The following is a 23,440-nucleotide window of genomic DNA, read 5'->3' as shown; positions in this document are numbered from 1 at the left end:
ATCTCTTTATTCCACACATAATCCAGACATGTACTGTTTCTTGCTTTATGACTTAGAGATCTTGACTTTAACCTCAACAATTACACAGCCTTCAAAGTCTAAAATCTTCCCAGAACACTTTTACTAGTTCTCAAATTTATACTCCCAGAATCTCCTCTATCCTCACTTCAGACTTCTCTGTGAAATCTGGTTTTGCCTTGTATCAACAGAGCTCAGCCCACCCTTCAAGAATTCCCAGAATAATAAACTTGCAGAGAAAAAGACTATGAATCATGTGGCCTTCATTAAAGACAGTGAAGGTGTGTAACACCAGGAGACATGCACCCACATGGTCCAAGGGCGAAAAAAATGGTAATTGTTTTGTTCCAAGTTCCTTCTGAGCTGCTCTGCCCGTGAGGGTCCTCTGCTCTTCTACCTCTACTTACCCAGTGCTCCAACCTGCTGGTCCCCTCTACTTTATACCAAGTAATCCTCTGTCCCAACACTTTACATCATTCTTCCATTTTTATTGAACAGTTCTGGTCTCTCATGCCCTTCTCCAGCCTGCAAATCAATCCCATCCTGACTTGGAGAGTCTCTTCAACATAATTAAACCCTTTACAGGGTGGTTATATGAGAGTACTTCAAAACATTCATGGAAAGATCCATATTATCTTTCATTTTTCCACAAATGTTTTAAAGCACCCTCATATATTAACTCACACTCACGTGTGTGTCTGTGTGTGTGTATATAATTTTGTTTTCAGTTATCCCAATTACTATTCTCAGGAAAGATAAAGAGCATTAGATTTGACATAACTCTCAACCTACCAAGTTAAAATAAAATAATACAAATAAAATGAAATAATAATAATTTTTGTTATATTAGGGTGATATATAACAATATACAACAATTGCTATCCTCAGTAACTGTGAAGAGTGAGATTTAAAACAGCTTGCAATGTAACAAGTTAACCTGCCACAATTTTATAGATGCTGAACACAAGACTCCTGAGTCAGAATCAAAAGACTTTATTACTCGTGGCACAACAGGTAGCATAAGCAATGCTGGCATCAGTTTCCCTTGCCTCCCCCGCCAAATCCTACAGAAATGATGAAGAAAATCCCACATGGAAGTAGCACATGCACTGGGTTTAAATCACAGTTGAGCAGCTCTGATTTAGAATACTGTAATATTTTCAAAGGGAGTGTTCAAAAGGGAGTATTAGCACACCTCTCACATCTTTTACTGTAGAGGATGGTATATTTATTATCCTGAAAGGCAAATAAATATACCTTCTACTCTAGAGAGTGGTACTATTTTTATCTTCCAAAGATATTTTCTATTTAAAAAAAAAATTCACTGAAGAGTCCAGAACAAAAGCTGTCAATGCCTCTGTCCAACGAGCATGTACACACGCATGAAACTCATGGAGAACTGTCTCCAAACAATACCCACTCCTCGTTCCTACACTGTTATGTCCTCTGGAAAATTTAGTGGATCTCATATTCTGTAATAAGAAAAAAGTGAATATACATATACCAAGGTACTTCAAAATGTTTATGAAGATTCGTATTGTTTCAATTCTACTTTTCCATGAACTTTTTGAAGTATCCTCATATGCATATATAACTTGCTCAAAATTAGCTCACCTCAAACAGAACCAATCCTTATACCTCTGTTCTTGTCTCATATTGTGTAAAACAATCTTCCTAACACCTCTTCAGGAAGTGTGCATGTGTACGTTTCATTATAGGGACCATTCACATTCACAAATGTGTCCATAAAACTCTCTCAGAAGTACTGGCAATGCCTGGACCCTGCTGAGAAAGTTATGTGGAGGGACACAATGTTGGAGAACTAGAGACAACTGGTCTTCCTATGTGAAGTAACTCCCCTAAGACAGAATCTGTTTTCTATCTTCACTTTTCCCATTATGAGTTCTCTTAAGAACCCGTCTCGAGTGACTGAGTTTCTAATCTCTGCTCTTAAGGGAAAGATTGAAGCCTTGTTGATTAAGAAATTTAAAAAATCACAATGGTGACTCTGGATTTCAGTCTTCTTATTTCTTCAGATGACTTGCTCACTTCATCCTGATCCAGGATGTATTTATCAATACATATCACACCCACTTTAAATATCCAGTTCTCTGATTCTACCTCTGTGCTCCTGATTTAGTTCTTGGATGTAGAGTAGATCTGTATTATGTAGGATTTAGTTCGATGTATATTTATAATATCCCTTAAACATTTAGGAGGCAGTGAATGGGCAGTTTTAAGAATTATTTTTATACCCATCTATATCCTTTATTCTCGATGAATAAAAAGCTAGATCTGAATTTTGTGAGAGCCACAGCACAACACATTTCTTTTTAAAAAAACTTTATTGTTTAACAATTGTGGATGCACAGGAAGGTGCAAAGATTACAGAGGCTTCTTGTGACCTTCACCTAGTTTCCTCCAATGGAAACATATAGTACAGCATTACTCAGTGAACATAGTAAACAAGTTTGTATCCAAAATCACTGAGAAATTTTTTATACCCCAAAGCTGTCATTATCTTTGAGATTCATATAGAGATGATGACTAAGGACCACAATTTTGGCTGTAATAAGTTTCAATTTATGTGTAAATATTTATTGTATAGGCCAATACTAATTATGTAAGATCCTAATAAAATGCAGATGTTCTGACTGTAATATAGCACTACAGGAACCTGCTCCATGACCAAGCTTGACTTAATGAATGCAAGACTGGCTCAATATTAGGATAGAAACAGAGAGACTTATTTGATTTTATGCCACAAACAAAATACAATGACATCTATTACCATAATTATTGAATAATCTCATGTCACGCCCTAAAGTATGGAACATAAAACACTAATAGATGATTATAGCAAGGTTGCTAGACATAAAATGTTAAAAAAAAAAAAAAAATGTCAACATCTCTCCTGTGTACCAGTAATGAAAAACTGGAATTGGAAATTAAAAACACAGTACCATTGACATTAACACACACACACACATACAAATGACACCTTCACAGAAGAGATTTTTTTTTTAACTGAGGATGAAAAAGTCATCAATAATGTACTTTTTCAAGAAATCTAATATAATAAAAATATTTTATAAATTGAAGATAATTGAAGCTTTTGACAGACGTCTCACTTTTGATTACAGAGTGTAACATCTGATTTGATTAATCTTTGAAAAGGAACGGACTTAATTCTCCCTAGTATGAATTCTCTAATACATAGTTCATTGTGAAACCTGTCTAAACAACTTACCACAGTAATTAAGTTTGTAAGCCTTCTCTCCATTACAAATTCTTTGGTGAACTCTTAGGCCAGGCCATTGTCTAAAGGCCTTGCTACGTTTATAAGGTTTCTCTTCAGTATGAATATTTAATCTCATTATTCAAAAGATGTGAACATCCGATAAAAGCCTTACTATACATATGTTTGTGTTTTCATGCTAAGATGTATATTCTGATGTCTATTGAGACTAGAGTACTGCTTAAAGGTTTTGCCACATTCATTACATTTGTAAGGTTTCTCCCCAGTATGAATTCTCAGATGAACTATAAGACTTGAATTTTGACTAAACGCCTTGCCACATATATTGCATTTATATGGTTTCTCACCAGTATGAATTTTCTTATGTTGAGTAAGATTTGAACTCCCAGTAAAGCCTTTTCCACACTCATTACATTTGTATGGTTTCTCTCCTGTATGAATTCTCTCATGACCCCAAAGGTGTGAACGTGTGGTAAAATCTTTTCCACATTCACTACATTTGTAAGGTTTCTCTCCAGTATGTATCCTCTTATGTTGAGTAAGGTTTGAACGCTCAGAAAAGGCTTTGCCACATTCATTGCATTTGAAAGGTTTCTCTCCTGTATGAATTCTCTCATGACCCCAAAGGTGTGAACGCATCATAAAATCCTTACCACATACAGTACACTTATATGGTTTCTCTCCAGTATGGATTCTTTGATGCCTTGTGAGGTTTGAGAACCTGTTAAAAGTCTTGCCACACTCATTACATTTATAAGGTCTCTGTTCAGAATGAATTATTTGATGATTAGCTAAGACTGAGCACTGACTAAAGGCCTTCCCACAGTCACTACACTTGTAAGGCTTTTCTCTAACATGTGGTTTTTGGTGTTCTGTAAGCAAAGAAGGGTGCATAACAATACTCCCGTATTTATTATGAATGTTGCTTTTGAAACTAGGACAAATTCTTTGAAGTGGTGAAACTGAAGAATGATATTTAATAGATTTCTCAGCTTGATTACATTCATATATTTTCTCTTCCATTTGAAATCTCTGTATTTCAGCCATATGTGACTGAAAGTGTAATACAAGCCTATTTTCTAAGTATTTCCTACACTTGCTTCCTGCATAGCCTAGGTTATCTTTTAGTTCCTTATTCCTTATACATGAATTGTCATGTTTATAATACTGATATGCACTTCTTACAAAAACATTTTGCTTTAGAGAAAAATTATTCCAGGATTTGCTATACTGTTGATCTCTTCTACCAGGGAGATTTTCGTTACTGGATTCAGTAACCCCATTGTAATTTCTTTCTTCACATGTCCACTGACTCTCAAACTTGTGTATATTTTGTTGGACTTCACTAAAATAAAAATCATCAATATCATGGCCTTCATGTCTTTCCAAAATCAATGCTTGGGATAGGTCTCCTTTATTAATGTCCTCTTTTACTGATAATTCCTTGGTCACACATCTAGTAGAAATATCTGGAAGATATAAAGAATCACAGATTTTCTATTAACGAGAGTTTTAAGATGGATATTTTATTCTGAAAACATATTACACCAAACAGAGTTATCTACTTTCTCCGCCATAGTCTGCAAATGTTTACACACAGAGAAAATAGGATTTTTCAATAAAGGAAGGGTGACTGCATGCAATTTAAATCACTTTCAGGGAAGGCTAGTTTCAAACATTCTGTGATCAAAAGTTACAGTAGACCTGAAAGAAGATAAATTTTTCCACAGGCTTTCCAAAACTCATGCCAACTCATAGAAGACATCTGGGTATCTCACATTTGAAAAGAAATATATATTATATCAAAGCTATTTACTGCATAATTATATACAATGTTAAAACAACAATAACAAAATATGTTTTTGAATACTTGTTACAAAACCATTCTATACCTACGCAAAATGGGTATTTTAAAATATTAACAATTAGTACACTGCAGTTATATTCCAGAATTTATACTAAAAATTAGTTATATTAATAATAAAAAGTAGCAAATATTTTAATAACCAAGGAAAAATCCAACAGTAAATGTTAAGTATCCACATTTATAATATATATATAGAGAGAAAGAGACAGTTTGTGGCATTCTAAAGAATTCACCCATAAAAATGACAAAAAAAGACTTACTTTTCAGAAGGAGCACATAATATGAGAGTTGAAAAAATATGTTACGAATCAGTGGCTTTGAAATAAGAGGTTAAGAGGTTCAGGTAAATATATAATACTCCTATTACAAATATTAACAATATGAAAGTGTAACATCAAAAATGAAGGAGCATGGAATTCTAAATGAGCGTCCTTCTATAAAAGCAGGAAGTGAACTTGCAAAAAATGTCAGAATCAACTTTATTAAAATTTTGGAAATAAATAAAAAAATTCCAGCAACCTAGAATACTATTAACCACGAGAAAGACAGTTGTTTTTACTTACCTGATCTCCATTCCCTGTTCCCCAGCTAAGCAGCCCAGAAGACTGGCAAAGGTTTCCAGCAAACCTTTTACTCAAAGAATTGTGTGCATTTTTTGCTTGTCTGTTTGTTTTAATCTGCCTGGTGGCTCCCTGAAGATATGACTCAAAGTACTTTATTTGGCCTAATCAAAACTCTACTTGTGGAGGGTGCTAATCAAGAGATATTTCTCAAAGACATTTAAAGGAAAATGTATTAGCAACTGCCACCATGGGCAAAGGGTAACAACTGGAACAAAGCACAGAAAAACTAAAAACTCTGAGGGAAAAAAAAATATGGGGAATGAGATTATGTAGCTATAGTAAACAAAATAGTATAGTACTTGCATAAAAAGACACACAGAACAATGGAACAGAATAGAAAGCTCAGAAATAAATTCAAACATATAAGTCAACTAATTTTTGACAAGGCCACCAAGAAGACACCACAGGGAAAGGATAGCCTTTTTAATAAATGGTACCAGGAAAACTTGACATCCACAGGCAAAACAATGAATCTGGACCCTTATCTCATACCATACACAAAATCAACTGGAAATGGATTAAAGACATAAATGTAAGACCTGAAACTGTACAATTCCTAGAAGAAAACATATGGGAAAAGCTCTTTTTTGGATATCAACCAAAACCTCAGGCAACTAAAGAAAAAATAAACATCAAACTAAAAAGCTTCTGCACAGCAAAGGGAACAATCAACAAAATAAAAAGGCAGCCTACAGACCAGGAGAAAATATCTGAAAACCATATATCTGATAAGGGGTTAATATCAAAACTATATAAGGAACTCACAAAACTCAATAGCAAGAAAAATAAATTAATTAATTTAAAAATGGACAAAGAAGCTGAATAGTCATTTCAAGACATACGGATACATAAAATGGTACTCAACATCACTATCATGGAAATGTAAATTAAAACAATGAGACATCATATTACACCTATTGGGAGGGCTATCATCAAAAAAACAAGAAGTTGGCAAAGGTGTGGAGAAAAGGTGACACTTTTTCCACTCTTTTTTGTACACTGATGGTGGGAATGTAAACTGGTACAGCCATTATGAAAAACAGTATGAAGGTTCCTCAAAAAATTAAAAATAGAATTACCATATGACCCAGCAATCCTTCCACTGGGTATACCCCTGTAGTGGATTGAATTATGCCCCCCCCCAAACTCCCTGAAGCTTGAATTGTGTCCCCCAAGTTTTATGTATTAGAAGCTTAGCCCCCACTGTGACTCTTAAGATGGTGGGAGATCCTATTATAGTAATTGAAATATGGAGCCTTGAAAAGGTGATTGGGTTGTAGGATTCTGCAGTAGTGAATGGATTAAAAATGGTAGTCAGGGGCATGGTTCTGAGGGCTTTAAAGAAGAGAGTATGTCTCTCTTGCTCTCTCTCTCCTTCCACCATCTTGCAATGTGAGGTCCCAGGGTCACTGCTGCCACCACCAGATGGACTTTGGACTTGTCAGCCTTAGAAACTGTAAGCAATAAATTCCGTTTTCTATAAATCACCCAATTCCAAGTATTTCGTTATAAGTAACACAAAACAGACTAATACAATACCCAAGGGAAATTACATCAGCACCTCACAGAGGTATGTGGACTACCATGTTCACCTCAGCACTATTCACAAGAACCAAGACATGGAAACAACTTGTTTTCATTAATGGATAAATTAATAATAAAACAGTGATACGTGTATTCCATAATACAATAGAACATCATTCAGCCTTAAAAAAGAAGACACTTTCATTTGTGAGAACATGGATGAATAAACATGGATCACTATGCTAGAGGAAGTAAGCCAAACACAGAAAGAAAAACACTGCCTGATCTCACATATGTGCAGTCTAAAAAAAGTTGAATACATAGAAAAGAATAGCAGAATGGTGATTACCAGGGGCAGGGAAGGGAAGGAAATCTGAAGATGTAGGTCAAAGGGTACAAAGTTGCAGTTATGTAGAAGGAATAAATCAAGAGTTCTAACATATAGTTAATATACTATACATTAGTTAATAATATTGTATCATATACTGAAAATTTGCTAAGAGAGTAGATTTTAGGTCCTCTTACCACAAAAAATTTTAAAAGTAACTATGTAGGGTAATAGACATGTTAATTTGCTTGACTGTAGTAATCATTTCACTATGTATACATATAACAAAATATCATATTGTAACTTTAAATATATATAATTTAAGAAAAGAAACCTTACAAAATTAGTTAAGAGAAATCAACAAACACACAGTTGCAATCAACAAGCAATAGCAACAAACCCTGGGGAGAGAGAAAATTATGATTTTTTTTTAACAAAAAGTTACAAGGCAAAGCAACAATGAAGTATGACCAATACAGAAGTAAATAAAATTAATAGAAACTGTTCTTAACAATGCTCAGACATTGGACTTGCTAAACAAACACTTTCAATCAACTATTTTAAACATAGCCAAAGAGCTAAAGAAAACGATGAAAAAGAATTAATGAAAACGAGAACAATATTTAAATAGATAGAGAATATCAATAAAGAAATAAAAATTATAAAAAGAAACTCAACAAAAATTCTGGGGCTAAAAAGTAAAATAACCAAAATGAAAAACTTTCTAGGAAGATTCAACAGAAGATTTGATGAGAGAGAGCAAAGAATATGCAAACTTGTAGGTAAGTCAATTACAATCATCTTGTGTGAGGAACAAAAGAATAAAAGACTGAAAATAAATGAATATGGCCTAAGAGACCTGTAGGACAACATCAAAAGGGCTAATAACATATGAATAAAGGAAGTCCCAGAGAGCAAAAAGAGAAGGGGACAAACAGGATATTTGAAAAAATAATGGTAAAAAATCTCTTAAATGTGAAAAAAATACATGAATCTGCACATAAGAATTCAATGAATTTCCAGTAAGAAAAATTCAAAGAGATACTCACCATGACAAATTATGATCAAACTGGTGAAAGAAAAAGACAAAGATAGCATCTTGAAAGCAACAAGAGAGAAGCAACTCATCATATACAAGAGATCCACAATAGATAAACACTCAATTTCTCAACAGACACCGTGGAGTCCAGAGACAATAGAATGATATATTTAAAATGCTGACAGAAAAAAAAAAAAATGTCAACCAATTCTATCTCTGGCAAAATTGTTCTAAAAAATGAGGGAGAAATTAAGACATTCACAGATAAAGAAAAGCTGAGGAAGTTTATTATAACTAAACCTGTGCCGCAGGATATAAAAGAGGACGGAACACTTCGTGAGGTTAGCATTAATGATACCAAAGCCAGACAAAAACATCACAAGAAAAGACCAATATCTGTTATGAATACAGATGCAAAAATCCTCAGCAAAATTAGCAAACCAAATACAGCAGTATACTGGGAAGATTACACATCATAAGCAAGTGGGATTAGTTCCAAGTATTCAAGAACGCATGGTTCAACATGCAAAGATCTATCAACGTAACATACCACATTAATATTAGAAAAGCAAAAAACTATGTAACTATTTCATTACATAAAAGACCTCTGAAAAAAATCCAGAACACTTTCACAATAAAAATCACTCATCATACTAGAAACAGAAACTGAACTTCCTTAACCCAATAAAGATCATTATGCAAAACCCAAAGCTATCATCACACTAAAGTGGTGAAAGAATAAAAGCTTTCCCCATCGAACAAATGTGGGGAAAATAAAATAATTTAGTCAGGCTCCCTCAGCTCAGGTCTGGTTGGGGGTCAAGCAGCACATTCTTAATTCTTTGTAAACAAGTTGTGTGGGTGGAGTTAGTGTGCATGCGTGCCAATGTATCTTTTTAGTTTTGTTGTTATTCTGTGCTCTGCAGTTTGTTAGAGCTGGCTGGCAGAGCTCCTGTCTAAAAACAGCATGTTTACTCTGCTGGCAGCTGCTCAGTTTTTCCTTGGACTGTGCTGGTAGCAGTTGAGTTTCTGAGTTTCTCCTTTGGACTGTTTAGCTCCTAGACCTGTGTGTGCCTAATAAAGACTATTCCTACTTTAACCAAGGCTCCAAGGACCTGTTTGCTGGTTACCTAGCTCACAGACCTGCATGTGAAGGGTTTGTGAACAGGCTGGAGGGGTCTGTGAGCTCCAGACCCTAGCCCTAGCTCTACAATAAGAAATAAGACATGGATGCAACTCTCACCAGTATCCAACTTCATATTATACAACTTTATACTGAAAGTTCTACTCAGAGTAATTAGGCAAGAAAAAAGAAAAAGAAAAAAGATGCATATTGGAGAGTAAAAAGGAAAATTATCTCTATTTGCAGGTGACATAAATCTGAATATTGAAAAACATAAAATCCATACAAATAAAAACACTACTAGTGTTACAAATGAACTTCAAAAACTTCATATTTTTAAGATGGAAATATTCACCAGAGCTATCTACAGATTAAATGCAAACAGTATCAAAATTCCAATGACCTTTTTTAATATTGTGAAATATTTATCTGATGTTTCTTCCAGTGTGGAGACACACAACTCCTAAAATCCTTAGAATCTTAATGTCTAATGAGTTGACTAATGGCTGGCAGCACCTAGGTAGCTTCAGGATGCAGGCTAGTCACTGGAAAAAATCAAGGCAGATTACAGTGTTGGGACTTGTAGCCCTACCCCCAAACTTCAGGAGGGAGAGAGGGGCTAATGGTTAAGTTGTTCACTAATGGCCAATGATTTAATCAATCATGTCTATGTAATAAAACCTACATAAAAGCCCAAACGGGTGGGGTTCTGTGAGATTCTGTATAGCTGAACATGTGGAGGTTCCTGGAGAGTAGCACATCCAGGGAGGGCATGGAAGCTCCTTGCCCCTTCTTCCACACCTCACCCTATGCATCTCTCCACCTGTATGCTTTGTAATATCCTTTGTAATAAACTGGTAAACATAAGTGTTTCCCTGAGTTCTACGAGCCACTCCAGAAAATTAATCAAACCCAAAGAGAGGGTCCTGGGAACCACTATTTATAGTTGGTCAGAAGTTCTGAGATCCTGGACTTGCAACTGGTGTCTGAAGTGGGGACAGTCTTGGGGGACTGAGCCCTCAACCTGTGTGATTTGACACTATTTTCAGGTGGACAGTGACAGAATTGAACGGAATTAGAGGACATCCAGTTGATATCACTGCAGAATTGATTGCTTGCTTGGTGTGTGGGGGAAAACTGCCACACATTTGGTCACAGAAGTCTTCTGTGTTGATTGTGATATGAGAGCAGAGAAAAACACTCTGATTTCTTCCCTCTCACCTTTGAGAAATGGGAAAGATGATCAAATTTATACAAAACTTCTAAGGACCATGAATAGCCAAAACAATATTTAAAAAGATATGAAATATCCAGAACAGATAAATCCATAGATACAGAATGTAGATTAGTGGTTTCTAGGAGATGAAGACACCGGGAAATGTGCAGAAACTGATTAATGGGAAAGAGGACTCTGAAGTGATGGAAATCTAGTTTGTTTGATACTAGATAGAGGTGCCAGGTGCACAACTGGTAAACACACTAAATGTCACTGAATTGTTCACTTTAAAATGGTTACCAAATTTAACATACAAAACTGGTAAATATTTATTTTAAAAATATATTATGTAATTATTAATTTTGCTATAAAATATTTTATTAATGTTTTGTAACCTTAATATTTTATATTGACACTTTATAATATTTTATAACAAAATATTGTTATGTGAACACCTTAATAAAACATTGTTATGTAAATTACACCTTAAAAAATAGTATGTTATTTGAGTTACACATTAATGAAATACTGTTATGTGAATTAGAACTTAATAAAATATTTTTAACAATAAAAGTATTAGTTACATAATATATTTTAAAAATAAATATTTACCAATTTTATATGTATATGTTAAATTTCTGAAGCTAAGTCTCCTTTATATTACATAAAAATAATAGTGTCTCATTTGTTGGCCTCATCAAGTTATTTGAAATCCTATTATAGGATCTCTTTAACATAATTACTCACATCAAATAGAAAATAAGATGAGTGGTGCTCTTACTATACGTATTAGTAGACATACAGTTATCATGAACAAATAAAAATTAATATGCTCTTGCCCCAAATTAATAAGGGCTGGCTTCACAAAGATCATCAGAAGAACACAACTATCTTAGTCCATTCTGTGTTGCTATAACAGAATACCTGAGACTGAGAAATTTGTTAAAAAGGAGCAGTTTATTTGGCTCATGATTCTGGAGGCAGAGAAGTCCAAGAAGTGCGGCGCCAGCATCTGCTCAGCTCCTGCTGAGGGTTTTCATGCTGCATTATAACATGCTAGAAGGTCATAGGGGAAGCAGACACATAGGAAGGGACAAAACAGGAAAGGTGTCCTTGCTTTATAACAACCTACCCTCCTAGGAACTCATCCAGTCTCATGAGAGCAAGAACTCACTCACTACTGTGAGAACAGAACAAAGCCAGCCCACAAGGCAGAGCTCCCATGACCCAAATACCTCCCATTAGGCTCTACTTCTTAAAGGTTCTACTTCCCAGCACCACCACATTAGGGACCAAGCCTCAACATGTTTTTTGGTCAGGACAACCCATATTCAAACCCTAAGTGGCACATGACTGAAAGCAGGGAATGGCTTGTGATGAAGGGCAGTTTTATCAGCAGCAGTTAAGTGTAGAAACAATTTTTGGCATTTCCATGGACATTCATAGAGAAGGAAGATGTGCGGAGGTGGTCAGCAATGTAAGCAAACAATAACAGCCATAGAACAAGACAGCATAACATGTGGGTCAACAGGGACACAGTGAACTTTATACAGAATTCAGTTTAAAAAGAAAACAAAACAGTCTTTATGGGTTAATTGAAAAATGCAATTTCCAGAACTTTAAATGTTTTGTGGAAAATATAATGACAGAAGTAACAGTGATGAAGAAGTACATGAAGTGCAACAAATTGGATATGTTTCCTATGAAATACTATGTGTATCATCAAAAATGTGCAATGATTAAACAAATAAAAAACAAGTTCATTTATAATACATGAAAATATATAAATCAAAGTAAGAATATTTAAAACAAAACAAATTAGGTTAATTTAATAATGTAATCATCATATAACTTCATAAATTCCTTCAATATACTGCATCAAAATCATATTTATTGAAGAATGAACAATAGCATATACGTGGAATTAAGAATGTTACATGAGCAAATAGTCTGATCAACAGTCTCACAGATAAGGGATTACAAACTTGTACAATTCTCTCCCTAGAGTAAATTCCTATTCTCGTGATTGCCAGTTAAAGGGGATGATCATTAGTAAATCTTACCAACACTGCCACACTGCCACTGAGACACACTTCGGTGATATTCCACACCAAAAAAAAAAAATCCAAAAGGACTACTGGAACTAGTTATCTGTCACATTCTCGGGATACTTTCTATCTCAGCATCTTGGGACATGCTGACCACTTGACTCAGAGAAATGCTTCAAGGTATACCTCTCTATGTAGCAGGATGATATTACTGTAACATATAAATCTAAGTGTTCTCCATCCAGAATTTTCTTTTACCCAGTAAAACTCCTCATGGGAGCATCTACCAGAAACTGCCTAGCACCTAAAAGGTAGGTTATCTCAGAAGAGAAAGAGGATACAATTTTAGATCCTAGGTACGAGTATGTCAAAAGCAAGTTTCAGAGGCAAAATCACACAAATTTATGAGAATATGAAACCAGGCACAACCAAGGTTTTTGCACATTCCCATACTAAACAGGAGCTGCAAGAGGGAGAACAGTAAGTCACGAGATGAACGTACGGGGGATCAGATTTTGTGGGATATTGAAGTGGGACCATGTGTTCTGCCCACAGAGCTCAGGCTGAGTGCCTAAAAGACTGAGACAAAGTTCCCATGAAGGAATAAGGGTCAAAGAAAGAATCTCTGTCTACTATCTTTACAGTATTGCTGGGTAACAATCTTCAATCCTGATGGTTTGCAAAAGTAGAAATGAAAAAATGGCTGAGGCATCCAAACAGGTAGAGAGGGCTTGAGACAGCCCCAAGCACTTTCCTGGGGCCCTAGATGCAATGAAAGAGCAGCCAATATTATCCCATCCTAAGAGAAGCTCTCTCAAGTACATTAAATGGGAATGAATGTTAGAGAAGATCTGGGGCCAGGACCAGGGAGGCCTCATATCTGATTTGTGCAGACTGAGAATTGAATACATAAGGAGAGGTCAAGGAAGAAAGAGAAGCCCCTTATAAATAGCCTTTCCTATGCTCCTCAAAGTCCAGGTATGATAGAGGTCATAGGGGCAGATAACAGAATGTTGCAGGTCATTATAAAGACTTTGCCTTTGTGTTTGCATAAACTGAAGCATCATTGGAGGATGACAGAAAACTTTAACAAATACGAAGAAAAAAGTGATGAGGAAAGAAAAAATTCCTTCGAGCACTTACAAGAAATGAACTTTTGTTTTCCTACAGAACTCTCACAATTGGTAAGAATTTCCCAAACAATATTTGAAGTAGCTTCCTCTCTGCCCACCTGAGCTCTTACCCGAGTTCATGTTCATTTTTTGATACCCACCAAGCAGGGTTTTTCACTATCTTTACCTCACTCTTCACAGTCCAGGGCTCTTTCCTTTGCTCCAAAATGGAGATAGTATTCAGCTCAGAGAGATAAAGGCAGCTGACGTGCTGCGGCTTTCCCACCATATAATCACAGCCTTTTGTTCGGCTGAGAGGCCATTACAGATGGGTCTATAATAATATTTCACAAATTTGTTCACTGATTGTCTACTTCCAAAGGCTTAAGGAATATTTTAAATATACAGATATCTCTTCTAAGACTACTGAATCAAAAGCACAGGGGTAAAACCAGGTAATCAGATATTTTAAAAGTTTACCATAAGATTTTGTGCTTACTCAACCTCTAAAATCACTACTAACCTAGCATGAAGTAAGTAGACCATCTGAAGAAAGGGGAAAGGTAAAGTCCAGATGCTGCATTATGAAGCTTTTCATTTCTGAACCAAGATGGCTCAATTTTAAGCAAGGAAGGAGTTCCCAAGAAACTCACAAGAAAAATTGCAAAGACACACAAGGGCAGATTCCAGTTTCTGAAGGCAAGTTATCCTCACCCAGGGAGACCAGGTTCCTGTAGTTCTCCAACATCACATCCCTGTATAAAGCTTTTTGAGCTGGGTCCAGGCATTTCCACTCATCCTGAGAGAATTCTATGGCCACATCCCTGAATGTCAACAGTCCCTGGAATGAAAAATACATTTCATCAAGGGGCCATGGGAAGCATTCTTATCTTCACACAAAATGAAGGGATGATGGGTTGTTTCAGTTGAAGTGAGTGTTCTGATAGGTCCACAAAATGTAATTTTGAGCAAGTCATATGATCCTAATTTTGTTTTATTACACTTTTCCATCAGAGAATATAAAATCCACTAAATCACTTAGGATTTTACAATTTTGTGGAAGATAAAATAAATATACAAATGAAAATATTCAACATAATGTCACCTATATACAACAGCTAGATACTATGTTCTACACACCAAATGATATCTAATTACTAAATGAATAGCTAGACCACGAATAATTCTTCAGGAATGACAAAAGCCACAGTAGCTCTAAAGAAAGGGGAAAATTAAAAACAGGGATGATAAATAACAGTGACAACTAAAAGTTTTAAATATCCTACGTGGTAAGCATTACTACAAATGCTTTACAAATACTAACTCGTATAACATCTAATTAGACAGAGATCTGTTCCCACCTTACTGAGGACCCAACTCTTTCACAGAGACTCTAAGAAACTCGCCTCAGGTCAAACAGTTAACAAATGGCACAGAACCAGCACCTGAACCAGGAGGTCAGGCTTTAGAATTAAATCTACAGCTTCACACAGTTAAGCAACAGATATAGCATAAAAGTACTTTGACAGATGTTTTCCTAACTGAGAAAACACGAAACAAGTTCATGGTTAAAAGATGGAACCAGATAAAGGGTCAATATAGATGAAGGTACACACATACACACGCATACACACAATGAGTTACTATACTTTCTCCTATTAACTCATTAATACGGTAGTACAGGAAACAATTCAATGCCACGGAAAACATGTAAGATGTGTTTTCAAAGGTTAAAAGAAATATAAAACTTATGAAGTAATAGCATTTTAATACACACAATGAGATCCTGCTCACATATACATGTGGGACTGCATGCACACACACTGAGATGAACTAAAATAAAAGTAGTCCTAAATGGCTTTTTAAAAAAATCTTTATTATCATTTTTTACTCATAATGCATTTTTTATTCATATGCATTGGCATAATTAATGTATATAAATTGCACTAGATTTAAATAAGACTGTCAACATTGCTCTATATTAGCCTAATATTTAAAATGTACGAAATGAGAAAAATACCTAAAAAACATTAACTCTAGTCTCCATTAAATATATACATGTAAAAATATGAGGTAGAATCTGCATGGAGATGGGAGGAGATGGAGGGAAGGCCCTGGGTGAGTGTGAGCAAATGTGTTCGGCAGGATACTTCACAGTCCCAGCTTATCAAGTCCAAACAGCAGTTCAAGGTGGAGAAATGAGAATATGACTTTACCTGAGAAAGTGTCACTCTTGACTCCATGTTCCTGCCTCTTTTTCCCTCTCTGGGCCTCTTCCTAAGGCAAGATGAGTCTTGAGACTTCAATCCTGAGTGTCAAAAATATACTATTTAATACTTAGTCAACATACCCCTTCACTATTCCACAACTACACACACAGGGAGGACTTCGACATGTGAAAAAGACAGTCCTCTGCTGCCCAATGCAACAGGAAGATTTCAGGGACAATACATTTCTATATGGAGATGAAATGGTGAGTTTTTGATCTCTTTCTTCAGAACTCGCTACCCTCCTGATAAAGTGCACACAAATGCGGCAGCATTGAGAACCTTAGCTGAATTGATCCTCCCTTTCAAGTTAAAGATTTGGCCTTGATGAAACTACATGCAGAGGAGAGGCCCCCTGACCTCTCCCTGGATGAGGGGCTGGTTTAAAACCTCAGAAATGGAGGTCCCGCAGCATTGACGCTCGATGTTGGATAAAAATTGCAATCACCTGGGGCATGTTAAACATGCCATTCCACCTGACTATTTGAAGGGGAATCTCTGGCACTGGGCACAAAAGAGGTATCTGCAAAATGTCTCAGCACTCTAATGTGAAGCCAGGGCTGAGTAGCACTGAGAGGGGCAAGCCCAGCACACCACCCACCTTGTGGTTCTGCTCTCTGCTGTGGCCTTGACCCCCATATCCAGACAGTGGAAGAAGGAGCAGAAAGAAACATACAAAGCCGCATTATAAGCCAGGAGTTGGGGTAGGGGTGTGGCTGGAATAGTACCAATGGGAGAGTCAGAGAAGGATCCACTGAGGTGATAGCACAATCTCATATAAGAGGAATCATAAAAATATTTGTTCTTTTTTGTCTGGCTTATTTCGCTTAGCATAATGTTTTCCTTCACTTAGCACGGAAGAGCAAAAGATTCACCTCACCCAAGTTGTAGCATGTTTCAGAATTTCCTTCCTTTTTAAGGCTGAATAATGTCTACTGTATGCATATACCACACTTTGTTTATCCATTCATCCACCAGTGGACATGTGGGTTGTTTCTATCTTTTGGCTACTGTGAATAATGCTGCTATGAATGTGAGTGAACAAATACCTGTTCAAGTCCCTGCTTTCATTTCCTCTGGGTACAAACCCAATAGTGGAATTGCTTGATCATATGATATTCTATGTTTAAGTTGTTGAGGAAATTGTCAAACTGTTTTCCACAGCTACTGCAATATTTTACATCCTGACCAGCAATGCATAAGGATTTCAGTATCAAGTTCTAGCCAACACGTGGTATTATTGTTTTTGTTTTTGTTTTTATAATAGCCATCCTAATGGGTGTAAAGTGGCATCTCACTATGGTTTTCATTGGCATTTCCTTAACAATTACTGATTTTCATGTGCTTATTGGCCATCTGTATACGTTCTTTGAGAAATGTCTACTCAAGTCTTTTGTCCATTTTTTAATTGGATTGTTGTTGAGTTGTAGTAGTTCTTTATACTTGAATATTCTTGATTCTAATCCCTTATTGATTACAATTTTTGATATAACATTGCTTGTGATTATTGATACATGATTTGCAAATATTTTCTCCCATTCTGTGTGTTACCTTTTCACTGTTGATAGTGTTCTCTGATACACCAAAGTTTTTAATTTTGATGAAGCCAAATTTATCTACTTTTTTCTTTTGTTGCCCGTGCTTTTCTCTGTAATCTAGGAGCCTAGATTTTGTCATGAGGGTGACAGGAAGACAGTGGAGAGTTCAATGCCAGCAGGTGACATTATCTGACTTCAGATTTACTCCTGATGCATAGAGAAAATTCTGAGAGAAAGTCTTTCTGTCTCTGAGTCTATGTCCTGCCTCTCTCTCAATAGTTTTCAAAACTGTTGTTGGGCCTGGACCCATTTAAGATTGTAATTAACAACTGGTCACTCCCTTGCAGAAAAATGCTACACATAGACACACACCTAATTTTGCCAATCATTTCAGAGATCATTTCAGTCAGACTCAGAATTCCACCATCTCCATGTTGTAAGTTCAGTGAGGCCCGGAAGAAAAGTAATTTCACCAAGTTACCCTGAGGACACCTGAGTTGAGTGAGCAGGACTGCATGTAATTAAATTTTGAAAGGGTAGCCTCAATGAGGCAGTGAACAGTTTGTTCTGAACTTTTCCTTCTCATTTAAAAAATTCCAGGATCATCTTTCATGTGCTTGAGCAAAAGAAATTCTTTTACGGTTGTAATCACATTTATCCCAAGCATTCACTTCTTCATCTCCCAGAAATTCACTATGAAATATTTTAAAACCACACAATGGTGAAGATATAGATTTTGGTGCTGAAAACATTGAAAAAAGTTTTCAGCTATGGAAATGAGTTCTGAGCAAATTTCTTCACCATGAATAGATGGGCTTAGTTGGAACGAAGTTCTAAATCAATCCAGTCCACCCAAGATTTTCAGAGGAGGACAAGAGGGACTTGAGAATATCTACTTTGTAGCTCACAGCTTGCTAATTTAACAAATCTCATAAAGGGAAGAAAAGCTATTGGATATTAGACTAACTCACTAAATTAGGTTCTGTTAAAATTATGGACATCCTTACCATCCTTACACCGAAACAGTCTAAAATTATTTACTATATAGCAAAGAATGCTTCCAACATATGATAAAAAATAGAAAAATACATGGCTTATAACCGGAACCAGACACAATATATTTAAAAGGGAAAACAATTTGCAATTTTTTTTAATCTAATGACTTCTGCGGTCAAAGTTAAAAAAAAAAATTGAGAATACCTCATATTTAGAAAAGAATGGCATGACCCAGTTATGGGATGTCACCAAATCTTATTTCAGAAGTTAATGACTATTTACAGAAAACAAACTCAGAAATTCAGTAAGCTAAGATTTATCTCAATATGCCTGAAAAAGAACAATAAATTAAATGTAAGAGAGGGCCGACCCCGTGGCTCACTCGGGAGAATGTGGAGCTGGGAGTGCAGCGGCGCTCCCGCCGTGGGTTCGGATCCTATATAGGGATGGCTGGTGCACTCACTGGCTGAGCTCGGTGTGGGCGTCACCAAGCCAAGGGTTGCGATCCCCTTACCGGTCACGAAAAAGACAAAAAAAATAAATAGATAAATAAATAAAAATAAATTAAATGTAAGAGAAACAGAAAGAAAAAAGTAAATCCTTTTAAAGAGGGGAAAAAAACACCATTTTTAATATTCATTTTAAAATGTACTATGCAGTAACAGACTCAGTAATTTCTTGTCTCATTTCACCTCCCCCATGTCATACCAGGAAAAAGGAGTAACTGACTGACATAGTTAATCCTCTGGCTGAATGAGGGCTGCATATAGAAGTTTTCTCTTTTCTTTTTTTTCTTTTGCGGCTGGCAGGTAGGGGGATCAGAATCCTTGACCTTGGTGTTACAACCCTACGCTCTAACCGACTAAGCTAACCATCCAGCACGGAAGTTATCTTCTGATGCAAATAATCATAAAATGCACACGCCTTATAGAAAGGAGTCTTGCAATTCCAGTCTGTACAACTTAAACAATTACGCAAATTTTAAGTTATATGGATTACAAAGCCACAAATCAATACACCACGACTTATCATCCATATCTAACCAACAAGTCTTTCTCCATTACGTGTTTGTCTGTTTTATCGTCTCCTTTGGTTTCTCTCTTCTGTTTATCCTTTTGTTTTCCCACCTCTCAGGTTTTACTGATTTTATTCCCCCTTTTCACCCTGCTCTCCGCCCCACTCTTGAGACCTGTTTTCACCTCCTGTTGCTTTCTCCCCAATCTTTCTCATTGTGCCCCATCTCCACTATCTCTGCCTCTACCCTCATTTCTGTGGCCCCTCTGCTCTCCCTGCTACATTCTGTTTTTCATTCTGTCTTCCTGCCCCCCACCCCTGGCACCTCAGCTCGCTACCCCCCTCCCCCCGTTCTCTCTGTGCTGTCAGCCCCACCCCTTTCTGTCCCAGCACCTGGCTCCAACTTTTTTATCAAGTGAGCCTATGTCCTGCCTCTTTTTTCCCCACACTTTATCTGAAGTGCCTTGTCCTTTACCAACCCCGCTTCTGCTAACCAAGGTCCCCCTCGCTATTTTGCTTCCTTTCATCTCTCTGGAAATCCCACTTTTTCTCCCTATCTCTCTATTTTCTTTTCTCCCCCTGCTACTTTCTCGAGTTCTTCTCTTTCACTCCTACTGTCCCCTCGCAAAAGCCTCCCACATCCTTTATTCTGCTGTCTCTTTATGGACCCCCTTACTGATCTTTTCTCCTCAGTTTTCTACTTCTCCCATAGTCTTCCTCTGTTTCTTTCTCCTGACCCCTCTCGTTCCCTCAACCCCATTCACTGGAACAGAGTCAGAGGCCAGAAACCCAGAAAAAGCACGTTTCAGTGCAGTGGGGTGGAGGCTCGGGTGCCATAAGACGGGGTCACCAACCCACGCAGGGATCAGGGGTCTTTCAGAAGCGGTGACTGAGGAGGCCGGGAGGGACGCAGGACCTGCCTAGGGAGAATCTGAGGATTGGAGGGGGAGGGAAGAAGGAGGTAAGGTCTGCAGAATCCCAGGGCCAGGGAAAGAATCCGGAGTCCCAGGGCTGCAGGAGGAGGGGCGCAGCCGGCGCCGCGCTAGAGAGGTCAAGAGGGGTTAGGCCGTGGGGAGCAGCAGGGACAGGCTCAAAGAGTTTTTGAGTCCATCTTGCATGTCCATCTACCAAGACTTTAAAAGACACGGGACTGGCGGGGTGGTCAGTGAAGGATTTTAAGCAGCAAAACAATGCAACAGGCGGTGGCTACGTGGTCCGAAGACAGAAAGACTATAGACGAGGAAAAGCCACAGAAAGATTTTAACCGAAAACGAACTTGGGCCCCCCGACCCGGCAGCAAAGAGATCGGGGTCCCGAAAGTCTCACGGCGACGCCGGGACTTACCACGGACAGCATGCACGGGTGCGGGGACTTTAACCTCCGCTGAGACCCCCAGACCTGGGTATGGAGGAGGAGGTATTGAGTCGCACAAGTCTAAACAAGACAGACCGGAAGTCACGGACCATTGCGTGACCTTCGCTCTGAGCTATCCGCTTCCGGGTCTGTAGAAAACTGCGCCTGCGCGCTGCTGAAAGTGGTAGGGCAGCCTGGGGGCGGGGCGGGACGACGCTGAGGCGGAGCTTGGGCGGGACCTGGGCGGGACCTGCGCCGGGGCGGGACTGGCAAGGGGCTGTGCCTTGAGTGTGGCCAGGCCTGGGCACAGACCTGCTGGAGGGTGGAGCAGGTGTGCATAGCTTCCATTCCCTCTATTTTTGTGTGTATTTAGGACCAATTGAGTTTCTTTTGAGTCCTGTGCAGCAGCATTGCTTCTTGCCTATTTTAACTTAATTTCCAAGAGTTTGATAACCAAAAAACTGCTCTGATTAGGTCAGCTACATTATAGTGCCTTGGGAGATCTGGAATAAGTCAGTAGTCACATACACCTCTCCTGGAACACATTATCATAAGACCACTTTTCCTAAGAAGCAGACATAGTGGCACCAGAAATCCATAAAATAACCTAGAATGCTTCTTAGCCCTTACCCGACCCCTGCATGTAGGATATACCCTAGTAACAATCCTAAATGTATAGTCACATACAATCAATAGAAAAACTAATGAAGTAATTAGGCGGGGCTGTGAATAAAAATATAAAATTTATCAGGGCGACCCGACTATGCATCTCTCCAGTGGTAATCCTCATATTGGCCCAATAAATCCTTGCTATCAGTATTTGGTCTCAATTTCTTTTTAGGTCAAGAAGTTTAAGGTAAAAGCTTAGAGTTGTGTAGGCCACTTATGTGAAAGCTAAGATGATTGCGTTTTAAGTTTTTAGTCAAAAACTATTTTTTTGAAGGTGCGGGTTCTGTGACTGGAGTAGGGTGGGTAGGGTATATGTGGGCTATGGTTGGATCACACCCGGAATGTCTTCTCCAATTAGAATTTAACTTAAACAGTTTAATTAAGGACTGCAGGTGTCTATGTAGGGAATACAATCTTGAATGTAAAATGCAAAACTCTTCCTGTGCAGAATTTGCCGTTCCGTGCTGATACCGATCGGAACATCATTTCTATTTCTACCCTCAATTCACCGTTGAGGCAGAGAGACTACATTCTCTGCTCAGTTCTGAAGACGTTCATAGGAACAAGATCTATGGCATGGGAGGCGGACTGGTAAAGCTTGTGATAATTTAGGTAACCAACAATTGCTTTAAAAAAAAAAAAGCAATAATGGTTTAATATGCTCATAGGTATAAATTGCATTGTTCTTCTTTATACATAAGTGTTATTCTATTCCACACTTGAGATGAATGATAAATTCAAATACCTTTGAAATAAACATTTATGACATCATAATTTGCTTATTATCAATTTCTAAAAATAACAATGTCAAATTCAATTTACATCTATTCAAGAGTTACTAGAAAGAATATTTTTATTTAAAAATTTTTATATATTTTGGCTCTTGTTTATTATTTTTGAATGTTCTGTCAGGTGTAGATAACAAACCCTGTAAAGCATATGCTCTTTAGAAGACAATTGAATGTTTTCACCTAGTGAATAATTTTGCAGTAGTTCTAGGGGAATTTAATAGAGATGTCTATTTGCTTTTATATGAACCCTAAAGAAAGTAAAACTAGATTAAATTTTCAATATTCTCATTTCTACAGTCAATAATCTCTAAGACAGTATCTGTGAGCTAAAATCTACTATGAAATATGTGTTTCTGTCAAACCCCTACGTGTGGAAGATTTCTCTTCAGCGAGATTTCTTTGATGAGATAAAGTTCTCTGGCTAAAAAATTTTTTCACATATATTAAATTTATAAGATTTCACTGCAGTATATATCATGAGATGTTTCACAAGTTTTAAGCATTGGTTACAGGTTTTTCAATGTTCATTCTATTTGAATTATCTGATATATAGTGATCCTTGAACATCATTACTCATAAAATTTGTAAGATTTTACTCTCAAATTGATATTCTGATGATTCCCGAAGGATAGAATTTTGGATGAGAACTTTGCCA

General features: G+C 37.2%; 1 protein-coding gene across 1 annotated transcript; it reads right to left on the bottom strand.

Moving 5' to 3' along the window:
- Window positions 1–3,135: 3,135 nt before the first annotated feature.
- On the bottom strand, window positions 3,136–21,391 carry LOC134372933 (zinc finger protein 677-like). Its single transcript, XM_063090268.1, has 4 exons — window positions 21,317–21,391; window positions 16,374–16,465; window positions 14,872–14,998; window positions 3,136–4,746 (listed from the first exon to the last, which is right to left on the bottom strand). The coding sequence occupies exons 2-4, from the start codon at window positions 16,398–16,400 to the stop codon at window positions 3,431–3,433; spliced, it is 1,470 nt and encodes a 489-aa protein (XP_062946338.1). The 5' UTR covers window positions 16,401–16,465; window positions 21,317–21,391; the 3' UTR covers window positions 3,136–3,430.
- Window positions 21,392–23,440: the final 2,049 nt, after the last annotated feature.

Source organism: Cynocephalus volans, chromosome 3 (genome assembly GCF_027409185.1).
Source record: "Cynocephalus volans isolate mCynVol1 chromosome 3, mCynVol1.pri, whole genome shotgun sequence".
NCBI classification, from domain to species: Eukaryota; Metazoa; Chordata; class Mammalia; order Dermoptera; family Cynocephalidae; genus Cynocephalus; species Cynocephalus volans.
This window is presented reverse-complemented; position numbering and strand designations above follow the sequence as displayed.